Genomic DNA, 25,031 nt, shown 5'->3' with positions numbered 1-25,031 from the left:
CTGTTCCTAAATGGCACAACTGACTGATGGCATCGACCGATATGCCGTTGTGCTGCTTTTCTTTGGGAGGTACATCCTTTGTATGCGACGTGAGGGCCTTAACGTCGGGTGCTCAGATGACCAGCTGGAACAGTGGCTGAGCAGCCAGGGGAGGATGTCATTACACACCCGGTGACTGCGGAGCCGAGAGGGCATCAGCTCGTTACACTGTGGCTTGCTCTACGGCACGCCAAGTGGGTCATGGGGGAAATGGGGTCAGGAAGTCTACGGCCGGAAGCGGCTTTGAGGAACACACGGTGAAGCAGGAGAAAAGCGAAGTGGAGGGTGGGGAGGTGTCGCACGACGACGGGTGAAAACCGCTTTGCCTCACGACCACGTTATTCACGATCTCTGTCAGACCTTTCTACTTAAAGGCAAGAGAAAGCGAGGCTTGTGCTTCAGTCAGTGCTGTTGTTCTCAGGAGGGCCCTTTCTCTTGAGTGCAGTTTGACACGGAGCAAATTCCAACCAATGACTTGCCACTGTTCTGGCCTAGATCAATGGGTTTCATCAGAGAGCTGTGTGGAAACAACGATTTTTCTGAGCACCAAGATGCGAAATTTGAGTTGTCACTTGGATGAAGGATTTTTCTTTGTGTATTATCTTAATGCCATTGGTTTGGGCTCCTCCGGATTGTAAAGCCATTATGTCATCTTAATCTTGTTTGACACACCAAAGTGGACTTGATAACCTTGAACACAGTGGACATTCTCCACCTTGTGGTATTTTTAACAGCTCCTCCATCTGCTTGGAATTCATGTATTCCTCAGTGAGGAGGAAACTGTTCCAAATGAGTGGAGCGTGGGCGTGATTTCCTGAGCAAATGACTTGTTCTCAAAGTAAACATGATCAGGAACCAGAGAAGATGGCTGCACTCCCAAGACCCCGGCGCAATGAGAGGGGTAGATGTGTGATGGGGGGGTGGTAGGTGTGAATCAGCCATCAAACCCTCGGAGCCGCCAGACATCATTGATGCTGTGGCGCGGGTGATTTTAAGCGGCGCAGGACATCAATGGACAATGTAATTTCCGCGGGTGAGGCTCACCTGTGTGGCAGGGGAAGCGTTTCATGGCGTTACGTTGTTCGTGTCAACCTCCAAAACCAGCGCCTCTGCGTTTGGAGATGGTGCTGCCTTTCACTCTCTCAGCGTCTTCCTGTACCTCCGTCCCTCCCTCCCTCCCTCCCTCCCTCTGCTTGTTGGTTTTGTCAACGCCAGCTCGACACGCCGCTGTGAAATAAATCTCTGTTTGTCGATTTTACTCCCCGCCACCTTGGAAATGCTGAAGAGGAAAGTGGGAGGAGAGGGGGAGAGAACTGTAGGCTTAACCGTTCGTCCCCAATCCTCATTTATAGACCATATGGCTGGTCGAGGGCTGGATGACCACGAGGAAACATTCTAAACCCACCGTGCATCCGGGCTGATGTCATCTGGGCCTTGACAGATGGAAGGATGGAACATGACCAAATAACACTGTGGGATGAGGGCACAAAGGATCATACGGGCCATTATTGGGGTGGGGTGGGGGGCTGGTTGGAGGATATGGGGATTAAGGACTCAAATTACTTAGTCCTAATGAGGTGCTGTAGTACTGCATACTGTTTTCTTCTTCTGTTTGTTTGTTTTCTAATAGCACAAATTCATGATGTTGTTAAATTGCTTTTCCGGGCGTCTTTTTAGGTTCCAGGAAATGGAAGCTGGAGAATGTGAGACTTCCATCCGTGGCTGTTTTTTTTATTTTTTTGAAAGGATCCATGTTATCGCATCTCTGGCTCATCTGCTAAATACTGCATTGGAACCTCAGGCTCTTATGAGACCCTTCTCACTTCCTCTGGTTGGCTTTCGTCTGCCAGAGAATGAGCACTGATCAAAGCCTAATGGTCATGCTGAGTAGTGCCATAGAGGATGCTCTCACTCTCTCTCTCACTCTCTCTCACTCTCTCATTCTCACTAGGGCAGCTAAGTAGTCTGCTGTTCTCCACAGTAAGTCATACTGCCGTGGGCGTCTGTACCACAGACCTCAGAGAGGCAGAGAAATAGTGCCATCCCGGGGAATGAGTGCTCCCCCCCTGTCTAAAAAGTTATTTGGCCTTGGGGAATAGAACCAGTGGCCCAGCTCTCCTGACTACCGTGTTTAGATTTGGGGAAATATACGATTTTGACCAACAAAGATGGTAAAACCTGGAAAATAGGATTTCTTCATATTAAGGGATTAGGTTGAGTGGAAAAAAAAAACTTTAGTTTAGCTGGCATAATTAGGATTTTATTACTTTTTATTGCTGTTTAGGGGTTAGGACTAGGTGAAGTTTAGACAATGTTTAGGTTATTGAGGTTCGTTTTAGGGCTAAGGGATAGGGAACACAGATTTCTGGGTTAGAGTTCAGGTTTGAAGTTTCTCAAGATTAGAAGAACGTGTGTCAACTGATTAGGTAAAGCTGGAGAACTAAGGACCTACATGAACTTACTGAAGCTGTGGAGAAGCCACCAGTTCCTCGTTGCCTCTTCTCTCCCTATTGTTTTTGTTGAAACATCCTCTCTGAAACGCAGCTGGGTTTTTTTGGCCAGCGTTATTAGGCAATTTTATTGAGGGTGTAGACTTGACAAACTTGTCTCGTGGACCGGTTTCAAGTGTTCTTGCGTTACCATGGATACACTCTGCCTCTGTGAGTCCAGTCACTGTTTCCATGGTTAGGGTTATTTTCAGAAGAACGTTCAGCGTTCCAATGTTGCCATTGCTGATGATGGCTGTTTTCACAGATCGAGCACCAGGCGCCCCTGGAACGTGTGATGCTATTGGAATAGGCTAATGATGAAACCAGGAAGTGATTATGATGTTGCACATGACTGGAGGCACTAATCAGGAAGGTGGGCGCAATTTCTCTGGTCTCATGTAGGGAAGGAAATGTTGGGGTGGGGGGGCATTACTTGGGCTTGGGCTCACGTCTTTGTCAAGATAATTGAGTCAGGCAGTTGTTGACATGCTCTTAATTGCCTGTTTGACATTATGAGCCTCGCATGAAATCGCTGTGACGCTGGAGCGACTTTGAGAATGGCTCTGAGGAGGAGAGAGGGGGAGAGAAAGTAGCGAGCCAGAGAGAGAGTAGCAAATAGAAAGTGTTGAAAGAGAGAGAGAGAGAGAGAGGGAAAGAAAAAGAGCGCAAGAAAGAGCTAGGTAGCAGCAGATTTTAGGATGATTCCATTACTGCAATGGTGTTTGTGCAGCCATTAGGCCCGGTGCTGTGTGTTAACATGTTGCAGTAATATTGGTGTAGTCTATCGTCATCCTGGTCTTCTCATGGGTCCGTCCCCAAGATACTTGAGAGAACGTTGTGGGCTGAAAATACCCTCTCTCGTTTCACGCTGCCTGACGTGATACACACAAAAACACAATCCACTACTAAATATCATGTTTTACTGCCTATTTGTGAGGCCGTTCTTAAAGATGAATATGATTCAAGCCCACGTTTTTTTCCCACAAAGAAAACGCAGTAACAAAATACCCTAAAGCCCAAATAGACTAAACATTTAGGTATACACGTGCAGATCTCGTTGTTGTTTAAAATACATTTCAATCGGGTGAAGTCTACAGACAGACACACGCGTTGTTTGTGTATGAATGTTTTAATACCGGCGTTATGTAAGTAGTGATATAAGACCTGTTATTTTAGGGATTCGTGTGGTTATAGACGATTATGGGGCAACAGATGGCCTTAGGGTTGGAGTTTTGGGCAGGTAGAAAAAAAGTTTCTGGTTCAGATCCTTGACCCAACTAGGTGGAAAATCTCTCATTGTGCTCTTGAGTAAGGTGCTTAACGCTAACTGCTCGTGTAAGTTGCTCTGACAGCATCTGCTTAGTGAGTGTAATGCAAACATTGAGATCGAGCGTCTGTTGGTCCAAATGCCTGTCCGTCTAGTTCACCTTGACGTATCGGGGAATTGAACCAGCGACCTTTCATGTCCTGACAACCGTATAGGTTCCACAATGTGGGTCTTTCCCCTCTCCATGTCCTAAATATCAGCAGCACACTTCTTATGTAACGCTGGCATCAAAAGATTCATGCATATTCATGTCAGCGCTTGCGTCCGTTTGCAGACTTTAATTGATAGGAAATGTTTTTACACGATAGTGAGGATTGTGTGTGTGTGTTTAGAACTGACTCCACTGCGAGAGCAGACAGGTGTGGTGCGGTTGTATCGGCTGTTACCGGTGCGGTTGTATCGGCTGTTACCGGTGCGGTTGTATCGGCTGTTACCGGTGCGGTTGTATCGGCTGTTACCGGTGCGGTTGTATCGGCTGTTACCGGTGCGGTTGTATCGGCTGTTACCGGTGCGGTTGTATCGGCTGTTACCGGTGCGGTTGTATCGGCTGTTACCGTGATCACTGAGTCCGTCCTCATGGTCTCATTCTCCTTGTTCCCATCTTAGGGGCCAATTCTAATATTCCATCCAAAACCCAATGCAGCTTATCTATTGACCCAGACTTACCAACTGGCGTATGTGTTTTCTTCATTACAGCATAGGCGATCGTAGCAGATATCATAGCCGATATTACCCCAAAGAGTGCTTAGCAAATGCTCTGTGTGATGAGCATACCCTCTTCATCCCCTCACTTAGATTGGACATTTTAAGCCATTACGTTAACCGTGTCAGGCCTCTAACTGTACGACAGTGATGAGCCGGGGTGGGGATTGTCTTTGTCTTTTAGGCGCGCTACACGTCATCGTTGGACCTTCATATAGACCTTTTGAGCAGTGTCAGGGCACCCATCTGCACTGTGTGGAGAGGGTGTATGAAGCCAGAAGGGTCGGTTGCCACTCAACCAGGATGTCCCGCTCTTCATTTCAATTCAGTTCGACATGTCATGAATCCAGCATTTAAACTGTGTAATATTTATAACTCCAACTGTTCCTACTGTATTGTTGAGTATCAGTTAAGTCTTTGGCATTTCTACATTCTATTGAAAACATTCCTAAAGCAAATTAGTTCCTTTGGGTTTTTTCTTATTTTTTTTTACACATTTTAATCAAAATAGAGAGCAGAGTATTCAACAATTTATAGGAGGAACACTTTAGTTCCGAGAGATACTCAAATATATTCTTACTTGTCTGTTTAGTTAGACCTCAGTTTTAAAAAAAATTCAGGGTTTCTTCCTGGTATGTAAATTTCCTGTTATGGGTGTCGGGAAGACTTTCACAGTGATGACGTTTTAGCTGGCGATTAACAACAATAAGGTGACTGAAAGTTGTTTGTCTATTAACAAATAATGTTGCAATATCACAACACTCCATTGCAAAACAAATCTAAAATGGGTTTAAACAATCTGAAATTAAGAAGCAAATTACTTTCTGTAAATTATCTGCACCTGTAACTTTCCACAGAGCTGTCAACCGCTCCGCTGAACTCCTGGTTTATAACTGATTGAAACTGACTTCATTCGCATGGTTTTCCTTGACTGTTCTAAAAAGTGTCATATAACCCCCTTATTCATATAGGAAACATGATTTTGCAATCTAAATATTATGCAAAAAGATTGTCATAAAGATAATTGCGATCTGGCTCAAATAATTGCGATCAGGCAATTATGTAATAATTGTGACAGCAATAGGCGCCGGTATGTAAATGTCCCGGTATGTAAATGTCCCGGTATGGGCGCCGGTATGTAAATGTCCCGGTATGGGCGCCGGTATGTAAATGTCCCGGTATGGGCGCCGGTATGTAAATGTCCCGGTATGGTCGCCGGTATGTAAATGTCCCGGTATGGGCGCCGGTATGTAAATGTCCCGGTATGGGCGCCGGTATGTAAAGGTCCCGGTATGGGCGCCGGTATGTAAATGTATGCCTTCACTACTGTAAGTCTCTCTGAATAACAATGTCTGACATTGATGTTAAATGTACATTACAATGTAATGTGCATATTGCTGAACTCCCCAATCCCCTCTCTAGTCACACCATCCCCTCTTCATCCCCTCTTCTTCCCCCATCTACTCTTCATCCCCTCTTCTTCCCCCATCTACTCTTCATCCCCTCTTCTTCCCCCATCTACTCTTCATCCCCTCTTCTTCCCCCATCTACTCTTCATCCCCTCTTCTTCCCCCATCTACTCTTCATCCCCTCTTCTTCCCCCATCTACTCTTCATCGCCCTTCCTCTGCATCCTTCTATCTGGGTTGTACAGCTGTCTGCTCTGTTCTGACCCGAGGGCTCATTGTGAGGGAATTAAGCCGTAATGGTGAATGTCGTCAAAGCACGTTTCCATTCCCTCATTCAATTCCTGACCCCGTTTTGGTTATCTTTCATCTCTCTCACCCTTTATCTCCCTTTTGCTTTCTACCCTGTCTTCTGTCATGACACCCCTGGGTCTGTTAGTCCCTAACCCTCCCTCCTGTTCTCGCTCTTTCCCTCTCCTCCCCCATCTCTCCTCTTTTTCCATCTCTTCCCTCTCCTCCTCTCTCTCTTCCTCTCCTCCCCCTCCTGTTCTCTCCCTCTCTCTCTTTCCCTCTCCTCCCTCCTTCTCCTACCCCCCGTCTCTTGATGCTGTAGGGTCAGGTTGTACTCTCTATTGTTTGTCTGTATGGCAGCTGTTCTAATGCACATTGACATGGCTGGCGTCTGTCCTGTTCACTCTATCTCTCTCCCTTTTATCTCTCTATCTCTCTCACACACACACACACACACACACACACACACACACACACACACCCCTGGCTCTCATGGTTCAGCCGTCAGGTACACAGGCTATATCTCCAGAGTCCCTACAGCTAAGCCAACACGCACACAACACGGGTCATTTGGTCCTAGAAAGCTGGTCTCTGTCCATAGTTGTTGGCTTATTTCACATGATTATTTTTTTTTCTTCTGATGGCACCGTTTGTGATTTTAGAATTGATAAGGATCAGGGATCGGCAAGGAGATTCAGGTTCCACTACCCCAGGTTCCACTAGATGGATGTTCCTAATAAACTGGCCACTGGTTGTAGAGACACTGTTTTGAGAACCAGAGAAAAGAGATGTTTTCTCATGCAAGAGAACAGTGGTTGAAAGATGTAATTGTCATGGTTGCAGCTGCCTGTCTGGAAGAAAGTCCTGCAGACAATGTTTCAATCCTTTTAATTGGCACATCACATCGCTCCTCTGCCATTTTAATTAACTTTGTCGTACAGTGGCATTGTTTGGTTATTCCTGCCTGGTGTCTGTTAACTTCCTACTTCCTGTCTGAGGCTATTCAGTTCCTGGTGATTTCCTGACGTGCGTGCTGACCTCCCGACTGTGCCCCGTTAGGGAGGAGGAGGAGAGCTTGCGGCATAAAATCCGTGCTGACCACGAGCGTGCCCTGCAGGAGGCCAAGGAGAAGCTGAAGAAGTCCCGGGACGAGCTGCGGGCCGAGATCCAAACGGAGAAGAGCAAGGTGGTGCAGGAGCTGAAGAAGAAGGACGGGCCCAAGCCGCTGCCCCCGGTCCCTATGCCCAAGGTGGTCGGGGTCAACGATGGGGACCCTGGGGAGCCGGACGTCAAGGAGAAACGGGACAAGATCCGAGAGGTGAGACGGTGTGGTGGTGGTGGTGGTGGTGGTGGTGGGGGGGGGGGGGTGCATTTGGGTTGATAAGACATCAGTATAAGGGCAGCGTCCAAAACATATGCTGCACCCCTTAACACGGCCCGCGGGCCTTGTGGTGAGGGAGACCGGTTGGGGAGACGCGTCCGGTGACGTCCGGAATCTCTGTCTGATAGTTCAGCCGCTACGTCCGTGGTGCCGGATGACAACTTACAATTCAAGGTGATAGATCAGAGATCCCCTCCCGGATGAGGGGATCTCATAGGTGTACAGCGGCAGCCGCCTGATTGCTTTGTGATTGTGAGCGCGAGCGTCGTATCTCTCTAAACGCCCCCGCGACCGCCACCGAGCGCAGTGTTTTCTTCACGCTACGTGTGTTGTGCTGCTGCGGAATGCGTTGGTGAAATGTGGCGAGACGCGTCGTCAATCTCCTCAGTCGGTGCTTGTGTGTGTTGCACTCACGACCGGTTTAACCCATCCTGGCCAATTTCCTCCATGGGTCTCTCCTCCATTTGTTTTATTGGGTGTCATTTTCGTGGCCCTCCACTGAGCAGCCCGTCTGCCTGTATTTTGTCATGTTGGTTCTTCTACTGTGGTGTCTCACTAGGTTCTTGAACCTCCTGAACACCATCGGGTCCCAAGAGCATGTCGATGTTATACATTGCCTGACCTTGGAGCCCAGGTCCCCCAGGGGTACAGACTGCTGGTCAAGTCGTACACTCGTACTATGATTGTAGAGTCATTGCTATACTTGACTCCAGAAATAAGCCCGAACGTCACGCCGCACCAGAAGAAGTGATTGACTGACTTGTTTCTTTGTGGTGGTCTGCACTGTGCTGACAGTTTCAATATCACATAAGCTGAGCGGTCTTTGTGTGTCAGTATTCTATAGAATAACTTTAGTTTAACTTCACGTTTGTATCTGAATATTGCTACAGGGCCTTCAGAAGGTAGGGAGGCACTGTGTTTCAGATCAGATGCAATGCAATTAAATCAGCCAGCTGATTTGAATTGTACACACCATAGCTGTCAAACCCTGCTGACCTTAAATGAATGGTATATTTTATGGTTTATTTTAGTCGTTTTGCACAATGCTTGGTTTTTGATTGCTAGCAGACCGAACAACTCAATCCTGTATCCAGTGTTGCTGTCGGACTGCAATGAGTTGACCATACTTTTGCCCAGAGCAGACGTTTCCGTAAGCATTTGTTAATTGCCTGTGTGACATTTCACAATGTTATTTTAATTTTTTTTCTCGGGTATTTAATCTGGCCAGGGACAAAGATTAGCTGAGGACAAGCTGGCTTTTAGCATCAGTAGCTACATACAGTGAACCAAGCAAACAAGCCAGGAGGAGGATACAGCAGTGTTGCCTGAACTGCCTGCAGAAGCAGGAGACTCACCACTGTTTACAGGCCTTTAAAATGCTATTTTCTCTGTACTACCCTAACTGTAAATCGAGCCGCACAAGCGCATTAAAAAATTACCTAATTCGGGAGAAAATCTCCCAATCTGGCAACACTTCGAATATGGAAAAGGTTTCTTCCAACCACAATATGTCTCTCGCCAAAACCGCTACAGTATTTCACTGATCATTTCTGTATAAGTACAATCATGTTTTACCATGCCGACATACAGAAACGGGGTTTTGGAATTTCTGATTTTTCTTCCACTGAATAGATGTGGACCATATATTTGGCAGCATGTTGTCACTACATCTGTTATTTATAGTTTTGTAGTTTACAATTTTTGCGATTGCCTGCCACATATAGTTCATATGGACTATAAAAATAAATTGGAATGCATTGCGTTCTCTTGATTAATCACCCAGCCTTAGACGATCACCTGAATGCTAGCCCTTTATCCCCTTTTGGCTGGAAACAAGGGCATTATTAAATGCAGTGGTCCTTTCACAAAAATAAATGATAGTTGATATTGAAAGGTCTTTAAATGGTAATTGCCATAGCAATTCAGTGTTTTATAAGAAACATTTAAAAGGAGAATTGAAAAGGTAAATAAAAACCATGAAATAAGTATGGCATTTCATTTTTCGGAATGATTTGTTACCAAAATAATTCCTTGATCAGAAATTCTGTAGTTATAAGAGTTGAGCAAGCTCTGATACTGTAGCTCTGCTTGTAGCTCTGTGTTCCCCATGGAGCTAGCTGGGTACTGTGACAGTAAAGCAAAGATAAATCAATAGCCAAAGCAGGGCTTTAAAATGGGATCTAAATTGTGGCTTGTACAGAGATGGATGGGCCCATAAAGACAGCACTCGGATGGAGATGTGGAATCTGTGGCGATGAGGATGAGGGCCCCCTCCTTCCTTCCTTTCCTCTTTCCTGCCCCCCCCCACCCCCCCCCCCCCACCCCCCGTGCAGGGCAGATGGCCTGGGGTGATCTTAATGGGATCCATACCACATGCACACAGCAAGAGAGAGGGAGTCTGTACGTGTGTGTTTGTGCACATGCGCATGTGTGTAAATATCCCACCTGTCCTCTGACTGGGTTAAGCTCCCTCTCTCAGCATGGCCGTCTGCCGTGCACCCCACGCTGGTTATAGCACCGGGATAATGACACTGATGGGGAACGGGGCTTATTAATATACCGTGTAGATCTGTCCTTGAGGAGGACCGTTCCTCGTTCCAGAGAACCCCTTTGTTATTGGTGAAACTGAGAATTAGGCGTCTGCACGCGGTAAACGTGAGCGGCTAGGCCCGTTTCCTCCATCAAGCACAACTCCGCTGTGCCACAGCTCCATCGTTTCAGAATATGTCCAAGGTTCTGCTTCTGTTCTCCTGGTACTGGCATACATCTTGTTCTACCCTACGTCCTCATAAGAGGAGTGCTGTCCGGTGACGAGTATCCATGATTCAGGACGGTGTATGGTTTTATCTGTCGTCGCCATGGTGGTCCCAGATCGGTTTCGCAACAGCGTCCTCTTCAAGGGCCTCATGATTTAGAGAGAAGATTTTAAATACTGCCATTACGATTGAGTTGTTCAGTCACTTGGGTGTGAACTGGATATACATGTGGATAACAGGGTAAAATTAGGCTGAGTGAGTAAAACTAGGTAAACAATGAGGTGCTTTTGTAACGTGTGCCACTTTCTGATGGTTTGGAGGTGCAGCCCGTGTCTGAAACAGTGTAGTCGGGTGTTTTTTACTATGCAAAGGCTTTTGCTGTTTGCTTCGTTGCCAGCCAGCCCGGTTCCGGTGCCCTCGGATCGGACCCTCCTCTGAATATGTACAGCTTGTCCAAGTGTGGACTTGGTTGGCTGCGTGATTCCATGGCCGTTTTGCTGGCGCCGAGCGCGTCTCTGAACGGGCTGAGAAGACTTGTCATATAATCAGTCTGGTTGGTGCTGGGTTTGATTAGCGCTGGGTTGGAGAGTGTGACAGGAACTGGCACAGGACAAGACAGACCCCACAATGCCGCTCACCTCGGGGCTGCTGCCTCGCTCGAGTGCCTCGGTGTCGTTGTCTCTGTGTGATGACACGGTGTTCAAACAGATTTGATTTTCTTTTTAAAAAAGGAGCCAGGGAAATAATTTCTCCTGGCCGGATTAGAGAGGTGAACGGCAAAAACCGAGTGAGATTTTCTTCAGTTCCATGTCGTCATCTTCCTGGCTTACCGCGCTGTGTGCCTGCAGCACTGCCTGCATCCAGGGGTTTGACTGCTTCACGAGGGTTTTTCTAAAAACGACTCTGTGTGATGCTAATGAGGGCGTTTGATCGGCGGCTGCACACACGAGAGAACGCCTTTGTAACGTTGTGTATATTGTACTTCTGTTTTCCTAACCTAGGCAATCTGGTTATTGTAATATAGTGATACAGGCACTGTCTTTTCACAGAAATGTGATTATTCTGTGGGAATAGGATTGGGCACCGTGCCTGGTGTGTGAGGGGATGCCTTTCAATGACAGGTCTGTCCAACGCGGTTATTCGAAATTATCTCCCAGGAACCATCTGCAACCGGCCCGGCCTCTGATCCATGGTCCTCGTGCCCCGCGTTAGGAGTTGTTTAGTTTTGGCATGAAGAGACAGGAGAGGAGTGTCTCTGTTCCGGGTGTTGGCCGGGCTCTGAGATCTATAGAGGTCAGAATGGGGATGTGGTGTGTTGGCCAGCGCTACTGGGACCCTGGGGGGGGGGTAAGACCGGGGGCAGCACAGGTCCAGTGCCAAAATTGTGGCTGAGCATATGCCCAGCATGGGGAGAGAGGAAGATGGGGTCCAGGGAGGGCTATAGTGGTATACACCCACAGTAGCCAAGGTCAGGGAGACGCTGAGATAAGGAGGTAGAGGGAGGCAAGGAGATGAACACAGAATACCAAAGAAAAGTCAGTGTTCAGTAAAGACATAATGCCATGGGTAATGGGCCCTGAGAGCATTAGAGGATGGCCATCCTTCTGAAAGCAAACGATTCTCAACCGAGATATATCTCCTTAATTTTACATATCAACTACAATATTATACAAGACTGCTACCGCAATGTGTTGACCTGGCTGTTGGCGTTCTGACAGACGGGTGACCTTTGAACTCCCTAGTCACTGGGCATCCGTGTCCTAACAATGTGACTGGCTCTGAGACCATGAGGAGGATGTGAGAGGCAGCAGCTGTATCACTGTCAGAACTCCAAGCTAAGAGCTTTCAAAGGCGCCCATCTGAGCCACTGTACTGTCTTCTTTTAAAAAGGTTCTGTCACTTGGTCCGACCATAAATGCATTTTGATGTTGAAATTTCACTGCCGCCGTGCGTCTTGTGACGAGCCCCATCCGTCCATCTTGGAGCCCCCCCCCCCCCGCCTCTCAAGCTAGGCTGATTTCCCCCACGATGGCTGCAGCCGGTGTCATGGTCCGTCCCACTCCCTCAGCAGCCCGTCTGTTTCGTTCGGTAACGCGGCAGGTTGGTGAGGTTTCTCTTCACAAATCACCCAGGGGTGGTGGTTTAAGGCAGGCTGTGCGTCCCGACACCCTGGGAGCTGTGCGGGTCTCGGGTGCCTGGGGCCTCGGGGTCTGGCTGCCGTTGTGTCAGGACAGAGGTCGTCGTGTGCTAGATTGCCCCAGACAGTGGACCGAGGCAGAGGACCTCCTGATGTTATAGGACCTCCTGATGTTATAGGACCTCCTGATGTTATAGGACCTCCTGATGTTATAGGACCTCCTGATGTTATAGGACCTCCTGATGTTATAGGACCTCCTGATGTTATAGGCTTGACCATCCCTGTCCTCGTCCTATGCTCTGCAGGATCAGGAAGTACTCCCATAAACAACAGTCTGACCTGTATGTGTGGGTGTTATTCATATTGGTAGGCATCATTCAGCTGGTTCAGGCAAGGTCCTGTTCAGTCACAATGAGTCATGCATGCCCCCGTCACTCACTATCTCCCTGCTCTTGTTTCTCTTTGTCTTGCTGTTGCATACAATCCCCTCCTTTTAGTTTTCTCCTGCTCTATCTGCTTAGATACTCTATTTGAGTGCTTGGCATTCTCTCTCGCTGTCTCTCATAATTTCCCTATTACTTTGCCTCTGCTTCGTTCCCGGCCCATTTTGCTCCTCCAGGAAGTGGTCCAAGAGAAGTGATTTACCCTAAAAGGATGTAACCCTCACGGTTCTCTGCGAGGCACGTTGTGGAAATGTCATCCGCCGAAATGTCTTCATGTTAACGCGGCCAAGAACTGAACACAGAGCAGACAACGTCACGCTTCTCCACCACCTCCTCCCCAAAGAATGTTTTTAAACTGAAATGAGATTCACAACACCGTGATTATGAAATGACAAGGTCCTTATAAGCACATGATGAAACCCATTTTCCTTCCACATCAGTGTGTGCATACATCAGGAGAACTGGGGATGGATATCTTGTCAGGCATTCAGCAGCAATCTTAATATAATGTGCTGTTGGTAAGATGCACACATTTCAAGCCTTGTTTATATCTTGTTCCAATATGTGTCTTTTGTCCTGATTGTACCCACATTTTCAGACGGTTGTATATGATGAAATGATGCTTTTGGCTCTGATCTCAAGTGTAAATGGACAAGACCAGGAAGGAGGATACATTTAAGAGACAGGTATCAACCGGTTTTGTGTGGAGAATAGACAGAGACCGAGCTGTAGGGCAGGGTGGGCCGTATAATGTGATATGATTAATAAATCTACAGAGGTGATATCTACATCGCTCCATATTGAAATGTAGAGAGAGGGGCTAATCCACAATCTGCCATGATTCTAGGAAGATAGAGATAGCTAATATTAACCTCTTCTGTATTAAAGGCGAGTGTCGGTCCATACCACAGATAGTGGGTAGAAATGTCCTTGTGTGGATATGAATTATTTCAACATGAGCCTCGGCAGCTCATGATCTCCGCTTGTGAGACAAAAATAATGATTTCTGTCGAAGGTTTTTTTCCGGACCGCATAAGCGGAGATGGCAAAGAGGAGCGAATGTCTCTCACTGAGTGACTGACTGACTGACTACCCATTGTTAAATAGCGTAGTGGTTAGAGACGCCATCTGGGCGACCGGTATTCGATCCTCACCTCTGACCGAACATGTATTTGTTCAGGATAGACAAAAACTTTGCTGGATACACGCTTCAGTGGCTACGTTATAGTAAGCCTAAAATAAAACTATTTAGGGTTATATTGTGACTATTTCTGGTGGCTTTTCGAAGTTAGCGTTCATGCATGCTTTTTGGGGTAATATGGACCACAACCCCTTGCACAGTGAAAGAAGAGGGGTTTCCACAATGCTCGTGCCTTTTCACTAGACGGAAAAATCTGTTATCGTCACCTATATAGATAGTTATTTTATCAATGTCATCCACGAATGAAAGAAAAACAAACGTTCTTGTGCCATGAAATGAAATGGCTTTGGCAGTGTAAAGTTAATCGTCAGTCTCGCTAGTAATTCCTCAGTTCTTATGACTATTCCAAGTAATAAGTTTGTAGATACTTTTACTGGCTAAAGCTGTTAAAACAGCCAGTGGCAAAAGCCATACAGTTCATATTTGTGGTGGATGTAAACTTAATAAGAAACATTGGTCTGTTTAACACAATGTTTAATTGTGTCTAGCTAAATATTTAAATTTGGTGTGATTATTAATGCATGACAAAATGATTTAATGTCCAGCTGCAATTTTATGTTGAAGGTAGTATGTCCTCATTGGTCCCTACAGTAATCTCTTTATAATTTAATGCATTGAATGAATCAACCCTGTTATACCTGTTGGTTTGGTTGTAAGCTAATGTAGGGAACTAGTTTAGATAACCGTAGAGTTTCGACTAATTGGTTTAATAATGCAGAACACTGTGCACATGTCTAGCTTAGTGGCCTAGTGCACACAGCCTGTCACATAGGTGACCCTGGTTCAAATCCAATGAGGGCAACTACATTTATTCCTGGTTAATCGCAGGCCGGGCCGACCTAGGCTTGACTCTTTCCTTTTCTTGTTTGTCCATTACAACTTAAAGATACAATCTGGGATTTTTGACCACTGGTTTTAAAAGTGCTGGTGTTGAGCCAGAACAGGTCCTTGATTGTGTACTGTCATGTTCTCATGTCATGTCAAAGTGCATCAATACCACTCGCATTCAAACTTGGAATTTCATGGCTAACCTGGTCCTACACATCTACTTATAGAGAATGTGCATGAACAACATATTACACTTCCAAAATGGGAGTTTAAAAGAAATAATGAATCAGGAAAAGCGTCCGACTGCATGTTTTACTGTAAACCCGCTGTCATGTTGCTGGAGCCTAACTCATCGTCTTCAGTTCAACAGCGCTAGAACCGTCAGGTTGGCCATAGGTCAGAGCTTGATCAACAGAGAAGTCTGTCTTATGGTTGGTCTCCATCTCTGAGTAGCCTGGCTTTCGTTTTACGGACCCTGGGAAGCCCACCGCAAGCTGTCTTTTGGTGCTTGCCTCGCCCAGCCCGGGCAGCAGTAGGACAGACAGGATGGCTGCTAACGGCCGAGAAATGCCAACAGTGGAGAGAACCAATGAAGCGCAAAATGAACATTTGGGAGGGTGAGACAGATGCTGACAGAGGAGGTGGGGGGGGGGGGGGGTCGATATGGGCTCTGTAGCTACTAGACTATTGGAGCAGCACTCCTCAGGACGTCTTTTACTGCAGCGTTCTGAACAATTTGGGAGCAGGCTGGAAATTAGCTGTTGAGAATGTTATCATGTAAACAGGTAGGACACGCATTACTGGCTGGATATTTAAGTGCTAATGTGAGCTTGCCAAAGGCAACAATCAGTGGTTCACAGGTCTCCAATCGACGTGCGTTGATTGTGATGGTGACTAATCCGGATAAAGACAACAGGCATTAAAAGGTTGTTCGACTTGACACAGCAGGCAGAACGGCTGTATCATTGCAGTGTGCCGATTTCCACTCGTTTTGCTGATGCGCGTTGTTCCTTTTCTGTCGCGGTGTGACCTGTGAATCCCTCCTCAGGGCTCCCCTGAGCCAAGGCTTAGCTAAGCTGGTGAAGAATGTGGACGTCTGAGAGCTGAAACCAGACGGCACCAGAGCCAACCCAAACCCCTTCTCCCTTTTCAAAGCTTTTAAATGCTTGCCATGCCAATAAACACACAACCCTCTGGCCCACGTCCTAAACGGCGACCTTTTCTCTTAACGGCGCACTTCATTCGACCAGGGGCCCATTGGCAGTAATGTTCCAGGATAGGGAATAGGGCTACATTTGGGACATATCGGTTGTGTGCTGAGGGAGGCAATGTTACCTGTGGAAGCGGAGCCTGCTGGGACGTAGCATCCCGTCACCTGTCTTGGGTCCCCGAATCAGCCGATGACAGCCAGTTCGTTCACGGCTGTGGGACAGCAGGGTGTTTATAGACACGACGCGGCTTGGCGTCCTGCATGTAGCAAGAAGCTGTCAGTGAGTCATGTTGTGCGCCATGAAATGACCAATTAGTGTACACAGGGAAATGTAAATGTGTACTTTGTTTGTGTGTGTCCTATATTCCAACACGTACGGTCCTGTCGGCATTAACAAAAGAAACGTCCGGTTGGAGGTCATCCCCCATCCTTAGGGAGCAAATGGTTAACTAATGCTTATTTTGGGTTCCTGTGTTTGGAGAGTTTGTCATGGTGGAACCCCACAAAGCCAACAACACAATGAAAAGCCTAGCTCTCTGTTAAATTGGCTTGGCCCTTCCCTTTCCTCGGTGCAGCTGTGAGAAGTTAGGGAGTGGAGGGGAGGCTGGGAAAAGAACGGAGAGCAGAAAAAAAGGTGGCGGCTCTGGGTCCTACTTGGGAGGAAAATCCAGTCTCCCGTTTTTTATGATGTACTCCGACAGGGTGAGGAAATGTCGTCTTCTGGGAAAGCTAATCCCACCCGACTGGGGTATGATTTAGGATGAGAACAAGGAAATGGGGCCTGACAGAGATCGTTGCAGCTTGTTTGGGGCAGGCGTTAAGACAGACAATTTAGGAATTAAAATATAGTTTATACTGTACCTTTTACAAGAACAAATTTAGCTGAACAGTTTATGTTGTATGTTAGAGTATTATTCTACCTATATTGTCTTATATTCTAATGAGCCAAATCTCCCCCTTTGATAAAAGGGGACTGCTCTCTCTCAAACTACTGTCTTCAGACTACATTTAGCCTAGAGAGGCCCAGCCTATAGACTATATTTGTTCCAGAATTTAAATGGGTTTCGGGATAGTAGTATTCTGATAGTATTGTTATTGAATGTATGTATGTTTTGTTACCATTTAACTCAGTTAAGGAACAAGAGAACATCTGTGTTTAGATTCTCTGTCAGGAAGTCACGCTCTGTCAACCTCAGGAATGTGTTATCGATCATTGGGCATGGGGTTTGTCGTGGACGAGTGGTCTCTGAGTCACAGGATGAATGGGTTGTTCTAGATAGACACAGCTATCTTACATATATCAATGAGAACAACCATCTAATAACAATGATGTACAGAACATTCACGAAGACAACTATACTGTAATTCCAGTGAATAACTGAATCTATCGCTCCCTTGACACCAACTGGTACTCTATTTTTCCACTATATTAAACTTACAGGACGTTTGTCAAAAATATGTCAAAGATTAACAGGCTTAGCAGATCTTGTTTTGTTTTACGAAATAGTATCAGTCTTACTGTTTTGATAAAATAGTAAGCCTTTTTGTGATTTCTTTTTGAAGTTGCTAGCGACTTAAGATAAATGGAACTACATTGCAATCCCAAATTCTAAACATTCAATAATAAAAAGAAAATCACATGTGAACCCAGATTTCGCCTACAAAAACACCATTAATATTGCTATTGGCTGATACAGCCTACTAGGACTGATGGTCAAATATAACCTCTGGTAAGTAACATTTTCTTGTATTATGTCAGAAAACCGTTATATTGCTTTTCGATCACAAAATGTGTGGTGCCATGGCTGGCCGGTGCTATGACACGTCTGTCTAAAATTACATTGCAAGACTGAGGTTGGGGATTTTGTGGTGTCCGGTGGGGGTTTGACAGAAAACTGCAGGAACGTGAGGAGGACCTTTTAGATGAGGTATTGGGGAAGCATCTCTGCCTGTCCTGCTTGGGGTTTCTCTTGGATCTGGGTCACCTCCCCTTTCCCTCAACGCCAACGTGTTCACGTCAAAGCTTGTCTCACAATCTGGCCTTGCCCTCGTTTATTTTCCTCTCCCTCACTTCGTTTTATCCCTTCATTCTCAGTACAGCTCTCGAGGCTTCTGGAAAGGTCAGGTTCAGAACGCGGCCTCGTTTTCGTCCACGAGATGACAGTCTAGTGAGCGCCACTGGATTGTCGAGGAAAACCGTGATGGGAAAAACATTAGAGAAGGAGCCCCGATGGCTGGAGTTTTACAACACTGGCTGAATTGACATGGTCACACGTCACCTGTAAACACAAACTCTCTGTCACGTCCTGTCCGCTACGCCGTGGGGAGATGTGCGGTCAGGGACCTGCTGGCCTTTGACCCGGAACCCAAGTGCTGGAGGACCAGATGTGGTTATGGCCACACCAGGGTCTGGGGCTTGGTGGTGTTTGTGGCTGGGGTATAGGTTGCCGCGGGGATGTCACTCCGTAGCGTTGTTTGCCCAGGAAAACGGGTGCTGTGTCCTCAGCATCTTACAAGAAGGGAAAATAACAAATTAGACATGGTTTTGTGCGATTGTTAGTTTGTGGGCGTGGGAATCTTTGCGCTCGTCTTTGTTCTGTCGTATGCTGTGCATGCATGACGTTTTTTATGGGCCAAATGATGTTTTGTGTTTGAGACTAAACAGCGCTGTGTGTTTTGTAGATGATGAAGCATGCATGGGACAGCTACAGGCAGTACGGATGGGGACACAATGAGCTGAAACCTCTGGCCAAGAAAGGACATTCCACCAATATCTTTGGTAAGTGTGACATCCTTATTCATGACACACACGCGCGCACACACTCACCTATCCTTTTTATATACACAACCACTCAGAAATACACCGTCATAACATCCATGATCACGTAGTCGTAACCTGTCAAAGCCCATGTCTCTGGCGTTCTGTAGCCGTTGATGTGTCCTTTCTGAGCAGCTTGCTGAGAACTTGGACTGCGGCTTATTTGCGGTTCGTGTGCTTGACTGTGTGATACTGTCGCATTCATTCTGCATTGACCACGACCGCTGGAGCGAATTGTCCATAAGCCTGTGGCGCTTTTTTGGACAAGGTTGCACTGCCGCGGCCGGTCTTCCTTCTCCGGTGGGTCTCTGTGGCTGGATTACCACCGCGGGACACTCCGTCGTCTGCCCGCTTCGTCGTCTGCCGCTTCTCTCCAACCGCTGGCGTTATTTCGTTATGCTTCAGAGGAACATGTTGGAAGAGCCTTTCAGACTCCCTGAGTCTCCCCCCCCCCCCCCGTCCCCCTCCCAATCATCGTCTCCTCCCCACAATGAGTCATGTCCCCGCAGAACAGGCGGTCTGCATATCGTCTCTGCCTCTCTCTGCAGGGCCTTTGTCTGCCAAACAAAGAGCAGAGATACGTTTGTTTTGTCTACACTACACCCACTATGGTAATGCTCCAGGCCTGGATTGGTAACAGGAGACGTGTGTGTCCATTGTCCTCGTGGCACCACCAGTCTTTGTCCCAGGACCTGTTATACGGTTCAAAGAAACCCTGGGAAATGATTCTGCTCTGACGGTGAAATTGCTATAGGGAGCCTATCGCCCACCTTCCGTTAACCTGCGCCCGCCAGAGCAGCTAGCCAACTGGTTGCCCGAATGTACAACCTCAGGGGCGCTAGTAATGGGGAACTGGGATTTGTTAACTCTGTGGCAAATTTGGGATTACCTTCATTTGTCCCAGCGGATGACGAAGCACACATGGACACATTTTAAAGTCTTTGCTTGAATAAGTACAACAGAGAAATATATTACTAGTCATGTTTTTTTTTCCCCTTGTGGATTTTAGTGACACTTTTTTTTGTTTTTTTTCTGTGTCATGAATGTGATTCATCATGATAAGCCCTGCCTGATCACAAAGAGAATACGATTTTATATATATAGAGATATCTCTATCTCCCAGGAATGCCTCAACCTGATTTTGTGTAAATGCTACTGGAATGAAAGAGGCTTGGAGAATAGACACAGAGGAAAGCCTCCTGATTAGCAGTAGACTGATTTGGGTCAGTTAATAAACCTAGCCTATATTAATAATCGTAATCCATGCTCGCACGCGAGGGGGTCTAGCAGTGGAACAGTTAACAGTAGAGGTTGACACAGGATAGAAAATTTGATATAGTATTTTTCCTCCAGTTCTTTCCCTGGTACTGTTCAGTGCTCATCTGATCATCGGTGACCGCCCCCACTTCGGTCATCTGCTCTTTCAAAGATGTCAGTGCACAGTACAGGTCAGTCATGACCAAACCATCCCGCCATCTGAACACTTTCTGTCCACGTACTGTGGCTCATAGCAACTGGCCATCTGTCCCACTGAGTCTAATGAGACCATGTCCCCAAAATCAGTCCACCCTCCAAACTGTTGACTGAATAGCTTCACTGTAGTGCCATCAACCTCTGCTCGTTTCCATGCATACTGTCCAGAAAGCTCACTCAAATCCCGTTATCTTATGCTCGCCACTCGTTATGTTTAATTACATTTCCACTTAGTTCCTATTTTCTGTGTTCTGTGACGTCATGTTGCCGTCCATGGGCGGCGCTAGTAAACCAGGTAACCTTCTGGAGATTTTAATGTACTTTATTGATGCAATTGATTCTGATGCCACAGATTTCCTATATCCTTATACCTTTTCTCTCCTATTCCAATCAAAATCACGCCGTCCCACTTATTTTAGAGCACCAAAATACAACCCCCCCCCCCCCCCCTCCCCATAGCTATGGTTCTGTGTAAAAGCGCCCCTGCGAGTTACCATAGCAACAGATCCGTTGAGGGTTGCTTTTGGGAAAACGGAGAGCGGAAGGATACGTCCGTTTTTCGGGGGAGCAGGGCAAACATTTTCAATAGTGTCCTCCTAAAGGGGGGGGGGGACGACAACCACGACGACATGTTGTCAACCACTACTTTACAGTGTTTCCAGCCAAGATGGCTGATCAGTACTACCCGGCCGGAACCACTCCTTGCATCACAGCAGATTCATTGTCTGTGGTCCTAAGACAGAGGGCCAGGTGAGGACGAGTCCCAACACCCACCGGGCCTGTATCGGGTTTCTGTGGGCTTGGTGTTTACCTCGCTGGGGTCCCAGTGGTTTGGCCCTCCTACACACTCTCAGGGGCATGACTGAAGCATGGACGCTAACAGGAGCTCACGGCTCAGTCCCGTAAACCGAGCGTAGTTTTGAGGGAAACATTTGACCTGCAACGGGGGTCAGACGTTGGGTAGTGCCGGGCAGTGGCGACATGGTGGTCCTGTTCGCTGAGACGGAACGGAGAGCTGGTTGCTCTGAGCTGTGTACACACGGACTCTCTGCCGTTCACAGGGAACGGCTCTCTGGGGGAGACGGCATCGGCATGCGTTGATCAGCTCTGTAAACTAGACGGAAAATCACACCGATGCCCAGGCCGTCCCACGGGAGGGTTAGACCAGGAGAACATGATACTCAATACGATATCAACATTCTCGTCACGTTTCGAACCGTTTGCGGCATTGATGTGGCCATAAAAGCGATTGTTAATTGATGTTGTTGGTGACCTTTGGTTGACTCTGGTGCGAGTGGGATTGTTTGCAGTGTTTCAAGTGTACTTTGCATTTGCCAACTCAATAATGCACTGACAGCCTTTCTTTCATTGGCGTACAGTACATGTCTTCTTGTGTTGCCCTCTCCAGAGGATATTATGCAACTGAACTACATCTCATTCCAAAAACGATGCAGCCTCTCTTTACCTTCCATTCACTCTGCTTTGTAGACCTGATAGGCTGATGTGTGACATGACCTCACATTGAGCGATACCCTTGTTGCATTGTGGGATGGGATGAGTGCGGATACCTGATATGGACACCTGCCTGCCCTTCCTATAACCCCAGGCAGCACAGCAGGGCTCCCATTGTGTTATGGTCCCACAGTGGGATTCGGGATATCTTCCAGCGCCCCCGCCCTCTGCGACTGGCTCCCTGCTCTCTGCTCGGGTCAGCTCCCAGAGCTGTTGCCATAGCGATTAAAAGGGCAGCTGAGTTCAGGTTTGTTTGGGCGCTTGATCGTCCCTCAGACCCGAGCTGCAGATTAAACGGGCTTTGATTGCCATGCCTGCTAATCAATTGCTACACCACAGACCTGCTGGCCGTCAGTCCCTTTTCCTGCTTAATATATAACTGCAACGGTTTGCCTAACTCACAGTGATCTGTGGTGGTTTGGGGGTCACAGTATGGTGATTCGTGGTGTTTTGGGGGTCACAGTATAGTGATCCTTGGTGGTTTGGGGGTCACAGTATGGTGATCCGTGGTGGTTTGGGGGTCACAGTATAGTGATCCTTGGTGGTTTGGGGTCACAGTATGGTGATCCGTGGTGGTTTGGGGGTCACAGTATGGTGATCCGTGGTGGTTTGGGGGTCACAGTATGGTGAGCCGTGGTGGTTTGGGGGTCACAGTATGGTGATCCGTGGTGGTTTGGGGGTCACAGTATGGTGATCCGTGGTGGTTTGGGGGTCACAGTATGGTGATCTGTGGTGGTTTGGGGGTCACTGTACGGTGATCCGTGGTGGTTTGGGGGTCACTGTACGGTGATCCGTGGTGGTTTGGGGGTCACGGTTTGTTCCGGTTTTGGTTCCGCGCAAAAAAAGTAATTGTTTTTTATAGCAAAATGTAATTCAGGGAAGAATATGTAATGCCTGATGAGAACACAAAGTACAATATCTAAACATGGCACCAACAGTGTTTTACAGGCATATAATGTGGTTACTGTCTGTTTGCTGAAATGGGTAGCGGCGGGACATTCATAATGGGTCTTGAGCACCTTAGAAACCTCTACTCTCAACCATAGAACGCGGGTGCGTATACGCGGCTCTATCGCCCACCCGTTGCTCTTGTAATTCCTTTAGCCCAATCAGACTGCTTCAGGGCTGTTGATATTTTTATTAGCCCTTTTGGGTGGGAAATCATCACAGTGTAGCTAGCCATTTGTCTGTAAAAATATATGCATTCGTGTTCACGTGTGAACCTTAAAGAGAGTGCCCTGTACCTCACGGTTCTACGTTTATGTACCATCACGGCCCTATCTGCCTGTTAGCACTTGGTTCTCCTACATCAACAGTCCTTTGGAGTAGGGCGACTTAATTGATTATTAATGCTTATTTTTTTAATGTTATTCTTTAAACCTTTGGGGGGCCATCTCGTGGTGGACAGCTTCCCTTTCCTGTTCCTCAGGTTGCAGTCTGTTTGTTAGTTAGTTGGTTGTGTTTCAGCATGTTGGTTGTGTCTTCGTGTGATCGGTTCCCCCGATTGGTATAGCCCACTGGTGCATTCTGGGAAGCGCTGTGGATCGGGGCCATGGCAACGTGCCCATGGGAGAGGTCTGATTCACTCCCACAGCATGGCGGGGAGAAGAGCCTGACAATATACATACCATCGCTTTCCAGAGGGATCGAGTGGGGGAAACATGGAGGGGAGCAGAGCAGGGAGAGATGTGGAGGGATTATGAAGCAATATGAGATGGATGGATGGAGGAAATAAACTGAGGTGTGTCTGTCTGTGGTCAGACGGACTATAAAATGGGAGTATAATTCCCCTGTGTCCACTACAGAGAGGATTGTTCATCATACGCTATGAGTCAACTTGACAACATATTTCCAGATAGGTCAAACAGCTGGTTTGGGGGAACCTTGGGTTACATTTGAACCATAAGCAACGAGAACTGCATGTATTGTAGAGTTGCAGAAAAAATTCCATATGCAGAAAAAATATATGGAGCTCAACTTTTATTTCTAATTTTTTTTAAAGGATCATCTTAAATAACCTAATTCACGAAAATAAAACATGAATGCCTCATGGCAAAATATGTAGAATTGCATGAAATTATGCCCTCCATTTTCCTAAACAATCCTAGGAAGATCTGTAGGTTATGAAAGACTTGAGTGTCCTAAACCATTTCTCCCGTGGCTGGAAACACGAGCAGCTGTTAAAATTGACCAGCAAGGATTCCTCCAATCGTGACTCCGGGGATGTGCGATTGACACAGCTAAGCCCCTCCCCCAGGGCTATATCCTCCTCTCTTCCTCAATATTCATAAGTTCATTACAATGTTCCGTTTTCCATCAGGCCCCCACCCTCCGAAGCACTGATAACATCTCCAATTACATATATACTCTTCTGCTGATTGTCGAATTGTGTTCCCCGGGAGGGTAATATCCTCCTAATGAACAAAGTCATTTCCTTGTTGGATGGCCGTGTTATGTCGCTGCTCTTGGCGGAAATCACTCCGCAATGAAGACGTCCGCCGTTTCAGTCTTCCGGCTTCCAAGGCCTGCCGTGCCTGTCTGACCAGCGCTGCGCTGGGCTCGGCTGGGCTCTGTGGTGCTACGAAAGATCTCTGGGCCGGATTTCTTTAATAACTGGTTTTGACTTTGTAATGGGGACTGGAGGGTCTGGAGACAGTCATCTCTGGTGGGGGGGGTGAGGAAGCAGGTTGAAGCCCATCCTGGTGGTGGTGAAACTGGTTTGGGCAGGTGCCAGCCTGCATCACATTCTCTAAGTGCAGGGAAACTCCCCAAGTCAATACCAGGCACTCAGAAATGAGCAGACACCTCCAGTAAGCCTGCGCTCCCATGACTCTACACCCCAGGGAGTCGACTGTGTGATGCACTTCTCATTTATTCATGTCTTGGTTTGTTTGTGCATTTGTGTGAGCATGTTTGGGAGATTTCCTATTAGGCAGTTCAGAAAGCCTGTGGCGCCCCTAGTCCCTGTGTCACTGATTCTCAACTCCAGGCCTTGGGGTTCAGAGAACCTCTAATTAGG

The 25,031-nt window shown here is 47.1% G+C and overlaps 1 protein-coding gene across 1 annotated transcript in view; it reads left to right on the top strand.

Moving 5' to 3' along the window:
• Nucleotides 1-25,031, top strand: part of man1a2 (mannosidase, alpha, class 1A, member 2) — a 73,781-nt gene that overhangs the window by 13,163 nt on the left and 35,587 nt on the right. The window contains exons 3-4 of the mRNA XM_010880301.5: nt 7,313-7,571; nt 18,892-18,988. Coding sequence (XP_010878603.1) covers nt 7,313-7,571; nt 18,892-18,988 — 356 coding nt within the window. The remainder of the gene's footprint in view (nt 1-7,312; nt 7,572-18,891; nt 18,989-25,031) is intronic.

Source organism: Esox lucius, chromosome 16 (genome assembly GCF_011004845.1).
Source record: "Esox lucius isolate fEsoLuc1 chromosome 16, fEsoLuc1.pri, whole genome shotgun sequence".
NCBI lineage: Eukaryota > Metazoa > Chordata > Actinopteri > Esociformes > Esocidae > Esox > Esox lucius.
This window is presented reverse-complemented; position numbering and strand designations above follow the sequence as displayed.